This window comes from Rhinopithecus bieti, unplaced genomic scaffold, assembly GCF_001698545.2.
Source record: "Rhinopithecus bieti isolate Rb0 unplaced genomic scaffold, ASM169854v2 scaffold_44774, whole genome shotgun sequence".
Lineage (NCBI taxonomy): Eukaryota > Metazoa > Chordata > Mammalia > Primates > Cercopithecidae > Rhinopithecus > Rhinopithecus bieti.
Window position 1 is genome coordinate 654282 of NW_016819032.1, and position 15682 is coordinate 669963.

General features: G+C 38.8%; 1 protein-coding gene across 1 annotated transcript in view; it reads right to left on the reverse strand.

The window, feature by feature from the left end:
* Positions 1-2407: 2407 nt before the first annotated feature.
* Positions 2408-15682, reverse strand: part of DSG3 (desmoglein 3) — a 27509-nt gene continuing 14234 nt past the window's right edge. Inside the window, exons 9-16 of the mRNA XM_017858041.1 lie at positions 12671-12942; positions 11568-11707; positions 10224-10448; positions 7644-7904; positions 6518-6657; positions 6138-6201; positions 4530-4813; positions 2408-3274 (exon numbers count right to left, since the gene is read on the reverse strand). Coding sequence (XP_017713530.1) covers positions 2660-3274; positions 4530-4813; positions 6138-6201; positions 6518-6657; positions 7644-7904; positions 10224-10448; positions 11568-11707; positions 12671-12942 — 2001 coding nt within the window. The 3' untranslated portion in view covers positions 2408-2659. The remainder of the gene's footprint in view (positions 3275-4529; positions 4814-6137; positions 6202-6517; positions 6658-7643; positions 7905-10223; positions 10449-11567; positions 11708-12670; positions 12943-15682) is intronic.

The window sequence follows — 15682 nt, forward strand, 5'->3', positions numbered from 1 at the left end:
CCTCTGCCCCGACCTCATCCAGCATTTCTCCTGCGCTATGTCCACCTGAAGTCATCCTGAATCTCAAGATACTTCCTTCCTGCCTGGAAGATGCAGAAAAGGAATCAGCTAGAAAAAATAGCTAAAATACTGATAAAAATACATATGTGAGTCATTTTATATCAGGGGTCCCCAACCCCTCCCCCACCCCCAACAGTACCTGTCTGTGGCCTGTTAGGAACCAGTCCGTAGCAGGATGTGAGCTGCGGGCAAGTGAGCAATCCAGCTTGAGCTCTGCCTCCTATCTGATCAGCAGTGGCATTAGATTCTCACAGGAGCGTGAACCCTATTGTGAACTGCGCATATACAGGATCTAGGTTGCTTGCTTCTTATGATAATACCTGATGATCTGAGGTGGAACAGTTTCATCCTGAAACCATCCCTGTCGCCATCTGTGGAAAAATTGTCTTCCACAAAAGTGGTTCCTGGTGCCAGAAGGGTTGGGGACTGCTGTTTTATAATCATATTTCTTAATAACTATTAATATAGAGAGTAGTTCAGCTTTTACTTATAAATTTATTGCTGGTTTTATTATAACAATGTTACACTGTTTATTAAAATGTTACATTTTAATACATATGGTTCAAAATGTATAATACATCAGGTAGTAAAGTTTTAAAATTTTCTGCTTAAAACACGTTTTGTGTAAAAAAAATGCAGATACATTTTACATGGCAAATCAATTTTTAAGTCATCCTAAAGACTGATTTTTTTTTTTGCAATTTAAAAACACATTTAATTTCAATTTCTCTCTTATATAAGCTTTATTACTATAGCATGATTTCCTCTGCAGTTTAACAATGCAGCAAAATTCCCATTTCATGGTAAATTGGGTTTTAAGAGGCAAGGTTAAAATGCCTTGAGGATCCTGAATACACCTTTGAACTTCAAATAGGGGTTATGGTTGTTAATTTAACCCTCATGCATAAGCAGAGGCACAAGTTAGCTGCGTGTGCTCTAGACCCCAGAGCGAGCCACTATTGAGAAGCAAAGAGCAGCAGCAGGAAGAGCAATGAAACCTCCTCAGGACTTACCAGGCTGCTGCACAGGATCTAGCTTCTCTCACCTAAGACGGGTGCATTGAAAGCCTTGTTGCAGCAGCACCCCCGTCTGTGGAAGCACAGGCTGCCCCACTTCTCCAGCTGCTTCCTGGTAGTCAGGGTATCAGGGAGAGGGAGGAGCAGCACCAGGGCGGGGGATATTTAGGGGACCTCTTTCTTTCAGGACCACACCCTTCTAGGTGAAAGCACAAACACTTGATTACTTTGCATTCCACCTGCAAAAACAAATTTAGGTTTTGAATATGGCAAAAAAAGAAGAAAGGAAAATATAAAACTCTGTATTTTATATACAATAAGGAATAATGGAGGTTGATAATGATCTTGTGATCAGCTAAGACAATGTCAGTAAGCAGGTGAGGTAGGGTGCTTTCTATGGGCAAAAGGGCAAATATCTGGAATGACCAGAAATGACTCGAAGAGCTGCATTACTATCATGGTAGCATGCATGAAGTAATACATCTAAACCTTTGCTAAGCTAACATTATTACTCTCAAGCTTTATTACCCTCAAGCCTTAAATGGCTGTAGCTGTTTAATTTAAAAGCAAGGCTTAAAAAAATAGAGGTTACTTATAAGTGCCTTTCCATATCCCTTTTTGTCTTGAAAATTATTTCACCAACTACTTTTCTGAAATGCTGCTTATAATGCATATTCACAGATTGCCCCATGTGTTATTCTAGTCATTGGCCCTTTTTTCTTATAAAAAAGGCCATGTTTTGTATTCCTACAAAATCTGCAGACATTGTTAACATAATACACGTCATTATACATCATATGTATGCTACATCTATTCACTGACATTTAAAAAATAAGGAGCTATTTTCAAAGACTAACACAGGATCTGTTACTGAGATGTGTGTAGGAAGGAGCTCAATGTAAAATATTTTCTTTGCATAGATCCTTTCAAAGTGATTAAAACACACAAAATATTATTTATACTAAACTTTCTTAAATGTTCTATTTCAAAATTCTCTTATTGTGAGAATATGTGAAATATAGATGTAGCAAATTTAATGCATAAGCTTATACCCCTTAGCTTGAGGAAAAGACCCATGTATGGCCTCCCAGCACCAAAAAGATGGAAGAAACTCTACTGCAACTATTTCCCTTTCTCCAAGCAGCTCAAAATGCTTTAGCAAATACCTTGTGATTCTTACATCATTATCAATGATATAAGAAAAAGCAACGGAGATAAGAACCAGCGCTCCTGCTTAATCCACTAAACCACATTGCATTTTAAAATGATAAACACCTTCCTTTGGCAGTGGAAAAATAGAAGCTTAAGAATGTTTAGGAAAATTTCCTGGTGAATATGATCTTAAGGGTTTTGAAAAACTTTAACATTTACTACAATTTGAATAGTACTTGAGAATTAGGAGTGACAACGTATCGCTTTTGGGGTATGAACCCAAACATTTAATTTATAATCGTGATCAGTTTATGAGAGAAGTTAGTAAGCGCCAAATTATTAGCCCAATACAGTGAGCTTTGCTATGCTATTTTGAATAATTTAGTCCAAAGATCCAGATTTGGTTAGTGTGCTATTCCAGCTCATTCTAGTCATATTAGACGGGAGCAAGGATCCTCTGTACAGAGCATAGTGTGTGACTCTCGTAGCTGCGTTGGGCCAGCTAGGTTGCCAGGAACACTGGAAATGGGACAGATCACCCTTTCTGTCACTATCACATTTTGTGTGAGAAGTGGATCAAAGCCTGCAGTGGAAGGTTGCACAAGGGAACCAGAAGCCGAGTAAGTCTCCGTTACCAAATAGTTACCATGCTGCAGAGGGTCAGGGATGGAAACAGCTGGCTGGACAGACCCAGAGGCGGACAAAGCAGAAGCTCCTTGACCTCCTGACAAAGTCTGGCACTTAATAAATCCTGACTGCTGGACTTCTGTGGAACGGCCACAGGATTCAATCCCATAACCACTGTCTTTAGAGGGTGGCTGAACTTGTTTGCCTTCACCATCAACACCGAGGCTTATCTCTGCAAGTTTTTTAAATTTCGGGCCAAGTGAGTCCAAGAAGCTGTCATCCAGGTCATCAGCAATAAAACTGCAACAACCCACGGAGCCCACAGGAGAACCAGTAGCATCTGCGCCTTCATTATCATAGATCAACAAGCAGTCATTTGCTTCCTGGCCATCGTCTTCCTCCGCACAGGCAAATGCTTTCTAAGACAGAGAAAAAGTGGGGAAAAAATGAATTTTAAGAAAGAGTCAATTGAACAATATAATACTGTTTGCAGAACTCATTTGGATTATGAATACCCAAATTAGGTAATCCATATAAGTAAAGGACACTGTCTATTAACAATCTTGTTCAAAAAATTATCTGGTATTTGGACAAAAGTATGGTTGACATTCCCTCAAAATTGGGCTAGAAACTTTGTCTAGATTCTACAAACCTTGTGGGAGCCTGACCTGTGACTATAACACACATCCCACCTAGAAATATCCCAAGAATCCTCATCTCAAACAATCCCTCCCTTTCTCCCCTTCCCCGCAGTCTTTCTTCAAACACAATATCACTCTTTGTCTGCTTGGATACTAGGTCAGACCTTGGCACTTACCAGTATCAATACCAAAACTCAATGTGAGATCCATTCTAACCATGCCTGTCTGCCCACTAATCTTTGGTTATCAAATGAGAGGCAAGCATCCTACTTTTCAAAGTCTTGTCTGTTTTGTACCCATGTTCCTTTTCTGTTCTATGCTTCCTGACATGTCATTCCTCCCATCACTGATCTTCCATCCTGTTCTTTTTGCCTCCCCTTTTTTGGGGGTCATTAATTCAGTGGTTCTTGAACTTTTTTAGACAGAGACTCTTTTGATAATGTGAATACTATACCAATCTCTCAGGAAAATATACACACAGGTATTTGGATATCCTTTATGATATAGGAAATACAAAGTGAACTGATTTGTATTCCTAAAGAAGATGCTGGAAATTCTCATATAAAAGAGATTTGCCCTCAGTTGTTTGTTCAGTTGGAGGAATGAGATGCTACTTGCTATATGCTTTCATGTTGTGGTTATCTACTCATTCTTCTTTTATTATTAATTTGTTTATTTTAGAGATGAGGTCTCACTCTGTTACCCAGGCTGGAGAGTAGTGGTGCCATCATAGCTCACTGCAGCCTCTACCTCCTGGGGGCAAGAAATCCTCCCACCTCAGCCTCCCGAGTAGCTGGGACTGCAGGCATGTACCACTATGCTTGGCTCCCATTCTTCTTTTCATCAGTGACCCAATTTTGACAGCTACCTTAGGTTATCTGTATTATTTTGGCAAAAAAACTAACAAACTATTTTTTCTTACATTTTAACAAGCTGTAAATAAAAAGAACTGCAAAACTGAAGTATATAATCAAATAAAAAGATCTCTAATGTAAATAAGATAACCAAGAAACAAAGTTTTTCACCAAATTACCTGAGAAAAGTAGGAGTCCAGAAAATTCATGCTTATTGCCCCATCAGCATAGTCCTTATTGGTTCCTCCAGTAGAATGCCTTGTTCTCATGGTTCCAGACTGCCCTGAGGAACAGATGCCAACTCCAGTGACTGCTCCGAATCCTGAAGCAGCCCCTGACACTGTCCCTGTTGCAAAGCCTGCAGCACCTCCAGATTCAGTAGCTGCTCCAAGCTTAGTGGTCATTTCCATTCCTGAAGTGCCTTCCACCACTGTCCCTCTGGCATACGTATTTGTACAAACTTCTAAAAACAAGGGAGAACATTCTGTAATATCTTATGCTGTTATTTGTTGCATTTTTATAGAACGGGTCTTGGGTGTCTATAAGCAGTCACCATGTAAAGCAAGTAAGTGGGAGAAAATATAATTATATGACTAGAGATGATAACATCCCACAGTGTGTTAAGTGAGAGTCATAAAGGAGGGCATATAAGTGGGTGAAAAAGCTCTACAAATATACTAATTTTAAAAATGTACAAAGAAATAAGATTTTCAGTGACAACAGCCAGAAATAGAAAAGACAGGATATTTAGTACACAGCTATGGGAAGCTTCTAATGCAATGCTTGTATGTTTTAATGAAAAAACATTATAATTCAGCAATCATATGAGCTCAGTATGGAAATCAAAGAGGAAACATACATAATGTAATCATGCAAGTTAGCATGTGTTGGTACCTAAAGAGAATTTAACAAATCACGACTATTCAGCCTGTTACCTTTACATTATGCTTTCATGGAAAGTTATTTTTTCTAGATAATTCTTTATATAGCTCTTGCTATGTAATTCTAATGGGAAAAGCAGGTGAAGATTGAACATCTGATAAAGGAAGACAGTTACATATTTGGGGAAATCTCATGTGGATTGTGCAGGATGGACACTTGAAAACAATCTAAGTATGGAATTAAGCAAAACTTTAATATTAGGCATTATTATTGTTCTTTTAGTTCACTGAGTAGTTGTGGCACTCAGATAATATTAATGAAATAGCCACTTGATAAAACCAAAGAAATAAACAAATTCACCTGTATGAACTGTATGACAACATAAGTGACCATGTCCTATTATGACTGAATGAAGGAATTAGTGATTGAACTGAAATCAGGATACTGTTAGTTCTGGGGAAGGAAGAAGGAGAACAGGATTGAGGATGTGCACATGAGACTTTAACTGAAAATGTGACCAATGATTGGAATAGACAAAGTGGGTGGTAGATACATAGATGTTTGTTACATTTTCCCTTACATTTTTCTATATGTGTGAAGTCTTTCCTAATTAAAAAACTAGTAATTGATTGAGAACTATACTTCACTAAAGTTTGGAAAAAGTATGACAAATCTTTAGATATTGAAAATGGTGGCATCAATGGATAAATTAATTTATTGAAGCCAGACATGTCAGGGAATTGACTAATATAATAATATTAAAACAGCTTTTCTGCATTTCAGTGGTAACAGCTCCTGACGTGCACACAGATGAAATTATTAAGAAGATAATTTTAACCACTTCTTATTTTTGAATATCTCTCACTTAACTCACCATTGCTTTCAGATATTTTATGTCCACTTACCAGAACTTTCCATGAAATCGGCTCCATTGGCTGTTATAGGAGGCACACAAATATTTGTGATTTCCTGCAAACCATGTGAAAAATAAATTAATTTAAAAGTGCACTAGATTTCAGAACAGTATAGTGACAAGTGGCCCCTTGCAAATTTGCAAATGATAACATTACAACAAGTGCAAATTCTTGCAGGGATAACCATTTTTATGATTTGACATCTGAAGAGCTAAAATCCTAAAAGCCTCCATCTATTCAGCACTGACTCTCAAACTGAAGGTCAAGAAATCTCTTATTTTTATGTCCCTTTGCCTCTTTTCCTATCTCAATGTAAATCAAACCTTTTTTCTATTTAATTGAAATAAATAATTTATGAACTTGATGTTTACCTTGTCTTCAGGATGGGCTCCTTCAATTCCCCACTGATGAATTGTTCCTTCTGAGCCATCAGGAACTGGGATAAAACCACCTGTCACTCCCCCAGTAGAACCTGCCCCACAGTCACAGGTCAACAGCAGAAGGGGGGCCACTAGTGAAAAACAAAACAAAACATCAGAACACTTGACTAATTTAGGAACTATTTAACGTGACAATTGTCAGAAATGTTACAAAGAAAATACAGTATCTTAAGTACTTGTAGAAAATTCCTAATGAAAGCCAAAATTAGTTTCTACAAATGAAACTTAGTACAGTAAGCACACTAAAATTTCATGGGATTATGAAACTGAAGGAGACAGATCAGATCATTTCTTGTTGTTGTTTTTTTTTGGTATGTTGTCTTAAAATAGGCACTGATGTATGGTGAAAGTGGCTGTTTGGCTCCTCAATCCTTTTCTTTTATATATTTGTATGATTATTGCATTTATTTACACATTTGGGGCTATGTATATTGTGTCAGGTGAATACACACAATGTATATTGTGTCAGGTGAATACACAGATAAATATATGACCAGAATGGTCCAGATTTTAGGTGGGCACAACGGTGTTTTGGCAATCTAGTCTCTAATTCTCTCTTAGTAAACAGTAATTAACCAGAAAACTCTGGTTAATATTAACATCATATGCAGTTAATTAATATTAGCCTATGATACCCTATTTGTATTTCCCTAAGTTTGACTAGTGTTCTCTTTTTATCTTAGAGTCTCATGAGATGAAATGAATATGGAGAAAACATCTTAGAAAGTGTCACACTCATGGATAAAGCCATAATTTTGACCATGAACATTACTAACAGTGTGTAGAAAGTATTCATGATTTGCTTTTCTCTTGATTATCTCGTGCTGTCTTCTAAATGTCTGACATATATAACTTCTGTTGCTATATTAATATAGACTGTTAGCAAGTGACATGTTATACATTTCAGATTCTTTCTGAAAATGCCATTTCCCCCTAGCTTTACCTATAAAACATCAGAGAATATTCTTTCCCCATTGCACAGATGAGCAGGGCAGCATGGAGGCCTTTGCAAATGAGGACACCCCATCCAACAGAGAATGAAACATTGGATACTCACACAGCAGCAGCAGGAGACCAAGGAGCAGCAGGCCGATGGCGGCAGGCCCCAGCCTCCCTGAGTGCGGCCTGCTGTATCTGGTCCCAGGCCATGTGGTTGGGGAAGAAGTTCCACAGACACCCCTGTTGTCACACTGACAGACTTCCAGTGTCAAGCTGCCTGGCATCTCACACCGATTGTTCTGACTGTCTGTAAGTACCAGGGAGATGTGGTATACTCCAGGAGCTATCTGTTCCTGGGCTCTGAGAAGGGCCGAGGTAGCTGTAGAGAAAGAATCATGCAAATCAACAGTGGGACGAGGTGTCTTTTCAGTCTGTTTTGTGTTGCTATAACGGAATATCACAGACTGGATAATTCGTAAAGAAAATACATTTATTTCTCACAGTTCTGAAGGCTGGGAAGTTCAATATCAAGGTGTCAGAATCTGATAAAGGCCTTTGAACTTCATCATCCCATGGTGGAAGGCGGAAGGACAAGAGAGCAGGAGAGCAAGTGGGGGCTGAACTCACCCTTAAAGCAACTCACTCTTTCTGTAATGAACCCACTCCCATGGTAACACCATTAATCCATGCATGAGGACAGAGACCTCATGACCTCGTTACATCTTACAGGTCTCACCTCTCAACACTGTTGCAGTGGGGATTAAGTTTTCAACACACGAGCTTTGGAAGACCTATTCCAACTGCAGCAGTGTCTTACGCTCTTGCTACTTATTTTCATTAGCAGAGTTAGAGTTGCCACAAACAGTAGGGTTGATAATAGAGAGAGGTTTGAGCAGTGATGAGGGCTATAACCGGTTCAAGTGGGTAAATCTGTCTATACCTGCCTCCTTGTCCTCTCTGCTGCAGGTAGGCTCATTATTCTCCCCCATGAAACTCAGTTCTACTCTGCTTTTCCCACTAAAGAAGATGGGCAGCATCATTTAGAGTCAGGCACTCCTCTTCTGGGGCTTAACCACTCTCTTGTATGTCTGCACCCATCCTCGGACTTGTGTGGCCCTCTGAGTGTGTATGTGTTCCTGACTCTGTGTTCTTGTGTTTTACTTATCAAGACTTTCAACTTTAGCTGCTACTACCTCAACTGCTTTTCCCAGTTCTTATACCATGAGCTGCAGGTCTATGATATGGGATTTCTTTGTGGTGATGGCCTATTGCCTATCTGAGTCCTGAGAATAGACTGTTTTCTATCTCCCATTGCTATGTTGCCTTACAGTTCCTGTAAGGTTCAGTATTGCATTTCTTGAATCCTTTTTGATCCCACCACACCCTTTGACATTGTGCCTTGCCCACCTAGTCTAATCACTGTTGCCTTGCCCAGTCACACCTGGGCAGGTGTGTCTTGTGCCACATCCTGGCCCTCTCTGATCTTTTTTTGGCAGCCTCTTCATTGGTCACGTATCCAGTAAACTCATTTGGAGCAAAATGCTACATGCACAGTTTGGAGATAGATCTTTATGCCAGAAGTGTGAGGGCCCAAGGGAAGATGACCATGGAGACCAAGATCCTTTTGGTAACTCTGGCAGTGGCTGCTACTTAGGACTGAAGGACATGCTTTAACAGCATGTACATTCATGAAAGGAAGCAAGGCTGGTTCAGAAAGGAGCTAGGGAAAAGTGAATTTACTAAGGGTTTGAAGTGATCTCTTCATCACTATAAAATCCAGAAAGGATGGAGACTTTTAGGAAGTCTAATGTCTATTTCTATGACACTTCTGGAAAGCACAGACAATGTAAAATAAGTACGATAAATGTTAGGAAAGAGAAAGAATGAATTAGCTCCTCCCTGTTGGATAAAGGGTTTGCAAATTTCAGTCCACCATGCTCTCAAGGTTCCTGACTAGTGACAGTGTAAGTGGCATTTCCTGTGAGCCTTGAGCAGGCTTACTTCTTCATGCTACATGTCTGCTCATAGACTGCTCCATTAGAACAAGTTTATGTATTTAGTATTTCGAAATCTAAACAGCTTTGTGATAAATAGATATCTGACTTTTTTTTTTTGAGATGGAGTTTTTACTCTTGTTGCTCAGGCTGGAGTACAGTGGCACGATCTCAGCTCACTTCTGCCTCCTGGGTTCAAGTGATTCTCCTGCCTCAGTCTCCTGAGTAGCTGGGATTACACACATGTGCCACCACACCTAGCTAATTTTTGTATTTTTAGTAGAAATGGGGTTTCACCATGTTGGCCAGGCTGGTCTCGAACTCCTGACCTCAGGTGATCCTCTCACCTTGGCCTCCCAAAGTACTAGGATTACAGGCATGAGCCACGTGCCCCATCTAGATGCCTGACTCTAATCTTTTTTTTTGAGTGCACTAAGGAAGTAGAAATAAACAGATTTAAAATGTTAAAATATCAAATGAACCCTAAAAAGGATTCAAAATAAAATATTGAATGGTGCTAACAGCATATCATTCCTTTTCTCTTCTGAAAAGAGAAATAATTCACAAGGCTACAACCACATCTTCATTGCAAAGAATTTTTCAAGTTACTTTTGGAAGGACCTGCTCTTAAATGATCTTCCTTATCCTTCTGGAAATATAAAGGAGCAGTTTGCATTTGTAGAAGCAACTTTACTGTTACTCACCATTGAGGGTTGTGATACTCCATATGACAGGCAACTTCACAGGTTGATCTTCCAGTGCAAATGTATAGGGGCCGGTGTATCTATTATTCAGTGTTCTAGCAGAGACAACCACGGAAGGTGAAGAACTGCAAATCTCATCTTTATCGAGGACAGCTGTTGGACAATTGTCACTGAAACTGGGTACTCTAACATATACTGTGCCTGTAGAAGTTCTACCCGTGTATTCTGTAAGAACAACGTTTTAGAGTTAAAGAAATGTATAGAACAAAGTTGTACAAAAAAGGAGAATCTTTACATTTCTCTTTTCTGCAGCCAACTTAGTGTGTCTTCTCATGAAATGCTATATTATCCTCAGAAGTAAAAAAAGTCATCCTATTTCCGCATCTTGTAAAAAGCAAATTGAAATTTACCTAACAGGCTGATGTCTCCAATTATAATTAATTGAAAAACAATATAACATACTTGAACCCAAGACCGGTAAGATGATGAATTCACTAATTTCAAATGAAATCAGCACAAAAATAATAACTTTCTTAAATGTGTTGATTTCACTTGTAATCAATGTGTGAAAGGTTTTGCTTCTAAAGCACACATTTTTTATTTGGAATAAAATATTATTATATATTTTAATACTGAAGATATAAAAGTTTATTAAATAAAATTTTAAATGCTGAAAATAAAATATAATGAAATAAAAATCTCTCTGTGGGGGCATTATGAGTCATTTCTGTTGTTACCCTTACTACTTTTTTTCCTGTTTTCCCAAATGGAAATATTTTTGATATTTATTTTTTTTGGGGGGCTATGTTTTTTATTACCTTCAACATAAATTATTTTTATACCTGGGGAAACACACATACTCAATGAATATTATTTTAAAACATTCTAGAAGAGGAAATTGTATTGTTCAATGATAAAAGTACATGAGGTCTCTATAGGTACCTCACTAAAGCACCTCACATTCAAGTTGAGCTTCCCTGATGTTTTTTGTCTGTGAATCCTCACCCATCCCCTCAAACCCAGGGATTTCTGTTGGTCAAAACATTTCTGCTTCAACTACTGCAAACCATAGGGACCTAACACAGAATTCACTGGTTCAAACTCTACTGAGAAGTTGGAACTCTTAGTTTTCTCTCCTAGATTCAGTTGCCTCAGACTTGAGGCCCAATGCTCCTAAGATAATTCTCTCTCTAGTGGTAAAGATAATTCTCTCTCTCTAGTGGTAAAGATAATTCTCTCTCTCTAGTGGTAAAGATAATATGTTGAATAATCATAATCATCTATGCATAGAGAAACATCAATTACAATAACATTTCTCTAAAATGATTCAAATAGTTTTCTTACCGTCTATGGCCAGAACCTCAGCTGTGATTGTTTGGTTAACTATGAAAGTGGAATCTCGGTCCACATTTTTGACAAATTTGATTTCAGCAGTTTTTGAATCAATCATTAGGTAACCACCATTGTTACGTCCCATGACATACCTGTTTCATAATATAAAAAAAAAAATAGTTTTCTTTCAAATGTGGAATGTTACATATTTAATGAAAATGACTCATTTTATATTTAGTATATTCATATTTAATATATGTTGACATGGAAATATGCTTTTATAAAAAGCAGCAGAAAATTAACATAGCATGGATGAGCCATATTTCATAATTCTTTTTTTTGAGACAGAGTTTTGCTCTTGTTGCCCAGGCTGGAGTGCAATGGTATGATCTCAGCTCACCACAACCTCTGCCTCCTGAGTTCAAATGATTCTGCTGCCTCAGCCTCCCGAGTAGCTGGGATTACAGGCGTGCACCACCATGCACAGCTATTTTTGTATTTGTAGTAGAGATGGGGGTCTCTTCATGTTGGTCAGGCAGGTCTCGAACTCCTGACCTCAGGTGATCCGTCCACCTCGGCCTCCCAAAGTGCTGGGATTACAGGTGTGAGCCACTGTGCCAGGCCCATATTTCATAATTCTTAAGCATATATTAGCTGAGTTTTCCAACTCTGCTGTGCACAATAAAATAAAATACCTGTGTCCTTGCTCCACATAATATAGCAATTATTTTGCATGGTGCCGTTATATTTTAGGCATATATGTCTTTGTATGTGCTGTTTTATATGATTAAAACATGTTCTTATGGTGCACTTCTACTCCTTTGTAAGGCTCAACTGTAAGTTTCCATGATACATGTTCCCCATTTCTGTTGATAGGCTAAGGCATTCTTCTCTTGGTTTCCACTGTAACTTATGCTTACGTTATCTTTGCTTCCAGTACAGTTAGATGATCACCTAATGATTTAGCTAAATGTTACTTCTTGAGTTACCCAGTTTCTTGTTTTTATCAATGTCATATCTCTATTCTTGGTACATAATAGTTTGTGTGTTATGTTGTGATAGCTTATAGATTAAAACCTCATCAAGAAATAAGATATAAATAAAAATAGTCTTACTTGACATTTGAGGCAGCTTTGCGAGTGTCCTCATCGATGGCTTGATATGTTCCCAGGATATAATCCACCAATTTGTTGCTACTTATGCCTTTTTGCACAGCAAATGTCTTGGACTCAGGACGGAATGCTATGCCTTCTCTTACATTTATTACCTCAATTGTGACTGGGGTTGACTGAACTCGGTATCGAGAGATTACTGATTGGTGAAATTCAGCTTTGTTTTTGACAGCAATACTAAATTTCATGCTTTGTAGTTGTTCATAATCTAGAGCCTGGAGAAAAAATAGAATTAGAAGGCAGTTTCACAAAAACATACTCCTGCAAACCCGGTAGATGATGACAGCACACTATGCAAGATGCTGTGAATGAATTCTTTTGTTTTTAAATACCAAAACAGCCTCAGAAATTATTGTAATGTTGAGATAGAGAAAGATTTAGGATTCTTAACTCATGAGACCTCAGTTTGGTACTGATATTTACAAAGCAGGGTACCTCTTTCAGATCAGCGAGACACCATCATAGTCTCTTTAGGCTCTGAGGTGCAGTGGAAAGAACCCCAAGTTTGCTATGGTAACATGATTTGAATCCTGGTTCTGCTGCTTAATGCTGTGTGACTCAGAGAACAATGTTTGGTTTCTCTGATCCTCACCTCTCCACTTCTGCAAAAAAAGCCTTACCTCATCAGGATGTAGTGAGGACTGAACGAATCAAGCCCCCAATACATTCTTATAACTGGCAGTTATGGTCATTTGCAGAATCTTCATTGGATTTGTGTGCAATGGTGTCTTTCCTGACTTTAAAAATTCCTGGGTGGGAAAGGCAAACTATTTTCACAGTCTTGGTTGGCAAATAGGCCCCTGCAAAGCAGTGAGTGGGTGGCCCAGCAACTCTTTGTAGACCCATTTTCAGAAGGTCTTGCATGATAGCCATTTGTTTGATCCCCTTATTGAGGTGGCCCAAATCAAGGCCTGAGGAATCCCAGGATAACTTTTCTTCATTCACTAGTACATTTTTTTTTGAGAGTGATGAGATGAGAAAATGCTCATATTGGTTACACCTGTATATCACTAAAAGTGATTAAAGTAAGAGATCTGGATTTAAGTTTTAACTTTGCAATGACTGACTTTGTGTGCTGAAGCATTTTCCAGTGAAGCAGAAGAGAAAGATGTCTAAACAGGGAACTATAATACAAGGGGGTAAGAGGCAAAAGAGATTATAGGGTCTGTGTGTGAAAGCAAAGGAATAATTCTACTTAGGAGAGCTATGAAGGGTTCCTGAGAGGTAATCATCTAAGCTGGGTATTGAAGGATGCCGGGAAATTACCCAGGCATAGGTGAAAGCAGTTGCAGGCTGAATACAGATGGCAAATCGCCTTGTGAATTTCATCTTAAAGGGCTAGCAGCTAGCAACGCTGGCTGACTGTAGAGTCACCTGAGGAGCCTTAAGGACCCACTGCTGCCTGGGCTTCTCCAATAGTTCCTACACCCTTACTGTCCGAGCAAAGTTGCAGGTGACTTGAGTTGGTAATTAGGGTTGAGGGCCAACTGCATAGCCAGTGTAGAGCTAGGGATGGTTTTAAAGAAAAGAGTAAGGGATCCAAACTGTTTTTAAGAAAAATGTGGTGGCGAACTGGTAAGAACGAGTAGAACAAAGTCAGTAGAGACAAGAGGTAGGGATATCTATTAGGAGGGACTGCAATCGTCTAAGAGAAGAGAGGCAAAGCCAGTCCAGGACACAGGCAGTAAGAAGGTAGAGGAGGGTCAGATTTCAAAGACAATTTCTAAGGCTGTATGCTGTGAGGAAATGCCACGATTCAGGGGTAAGGGCCACGTTTCTAGTTTGGGACACTGAATGACACCAATACATGAGATAGAGAATAGCTCACTCCCAGGCATTGCTGGGAGTTTATAACAAAACCTTTTCAAGTGGGGATGGCTGTAGCACTTGTTCTGAAGAGTAGAGTAACAAAGGTCTGCATGTACAGCTTTCAGCAGCCCCTTGTTAAGGCATTATATGATCTGTCACTCAACTGGATTTAAGGTTTAAATAAGGATGCGCCCATGGAATCTAAAATGCTGTACCAAAGGCCAGGTGCAATGGCTCACGCCTGTAATCCCAGCATTTTGGGAGGCCGAGGTGGGTGGATCACTTGAGGTCAGGAGTTCAAGACCAGCCTGAACAATATGGTGAAACCTAATTTCTACTAAAACTATAACAATTAGCTGGGCATGGTATCACACAATGTGGACCCAGCTACTCAGGAGGCTGAGGCGGGAGGATCACTGGAGCCTGGGAGGTGAAGGCTACGGAGAGACAAGATCACACCACTGTACTCTCGCTTGGGTGACAGAGTGAGACTTTGTCTCAAAAAAAAAAAAAAAAAAAAAAAAAACCCCAAAACCCCAAAACCAACCAATCAACCAACCAAAAAAACCAAAATGCTGTACCAAGGAAGGGGGCCAGGTCACACTCTCAGATAAGGAGTCTGTCATAGCCAAGCATATTAAAAGCTTTACTCAATTATTTGTCTTTTATTCTACAGATTTTGTTCATACATTCCCATTTTGTAGGAAGAGTAGCAATTTCTTCTCTACTGACTGTAGCTAATCCATTTAAAACAGATTGACAAATTGGCAAGCCATGATTCCACCTATTCTTATCTCGTCCTAACTTCAATCTAATTGTTGCGAATGAGATTAAGTCAAGAAATGTGTTTTGCTTTCTTGTGCTTAAAGTATGGACAGCCATAATATATTACTATGTGCTTAAAGTATACATAGTCACTCCCATAGCATATTAGTGTGTTTGTGTTTACTACAGAAAGTTCAATAGCTTGGAAAGAGTTCAAGATGTTAAGAGAGGTTGTCCTCAGGTTATGGGGCTCTATGGGGATTAAAAAAAATTCAATCTACTTCTATGTGTTTTCTATAATGAAGTGATATTAACAAATAAATACATTTTATCTGTAGAAATGATCGTTTTGGTTAATACATATATATATATATATATATA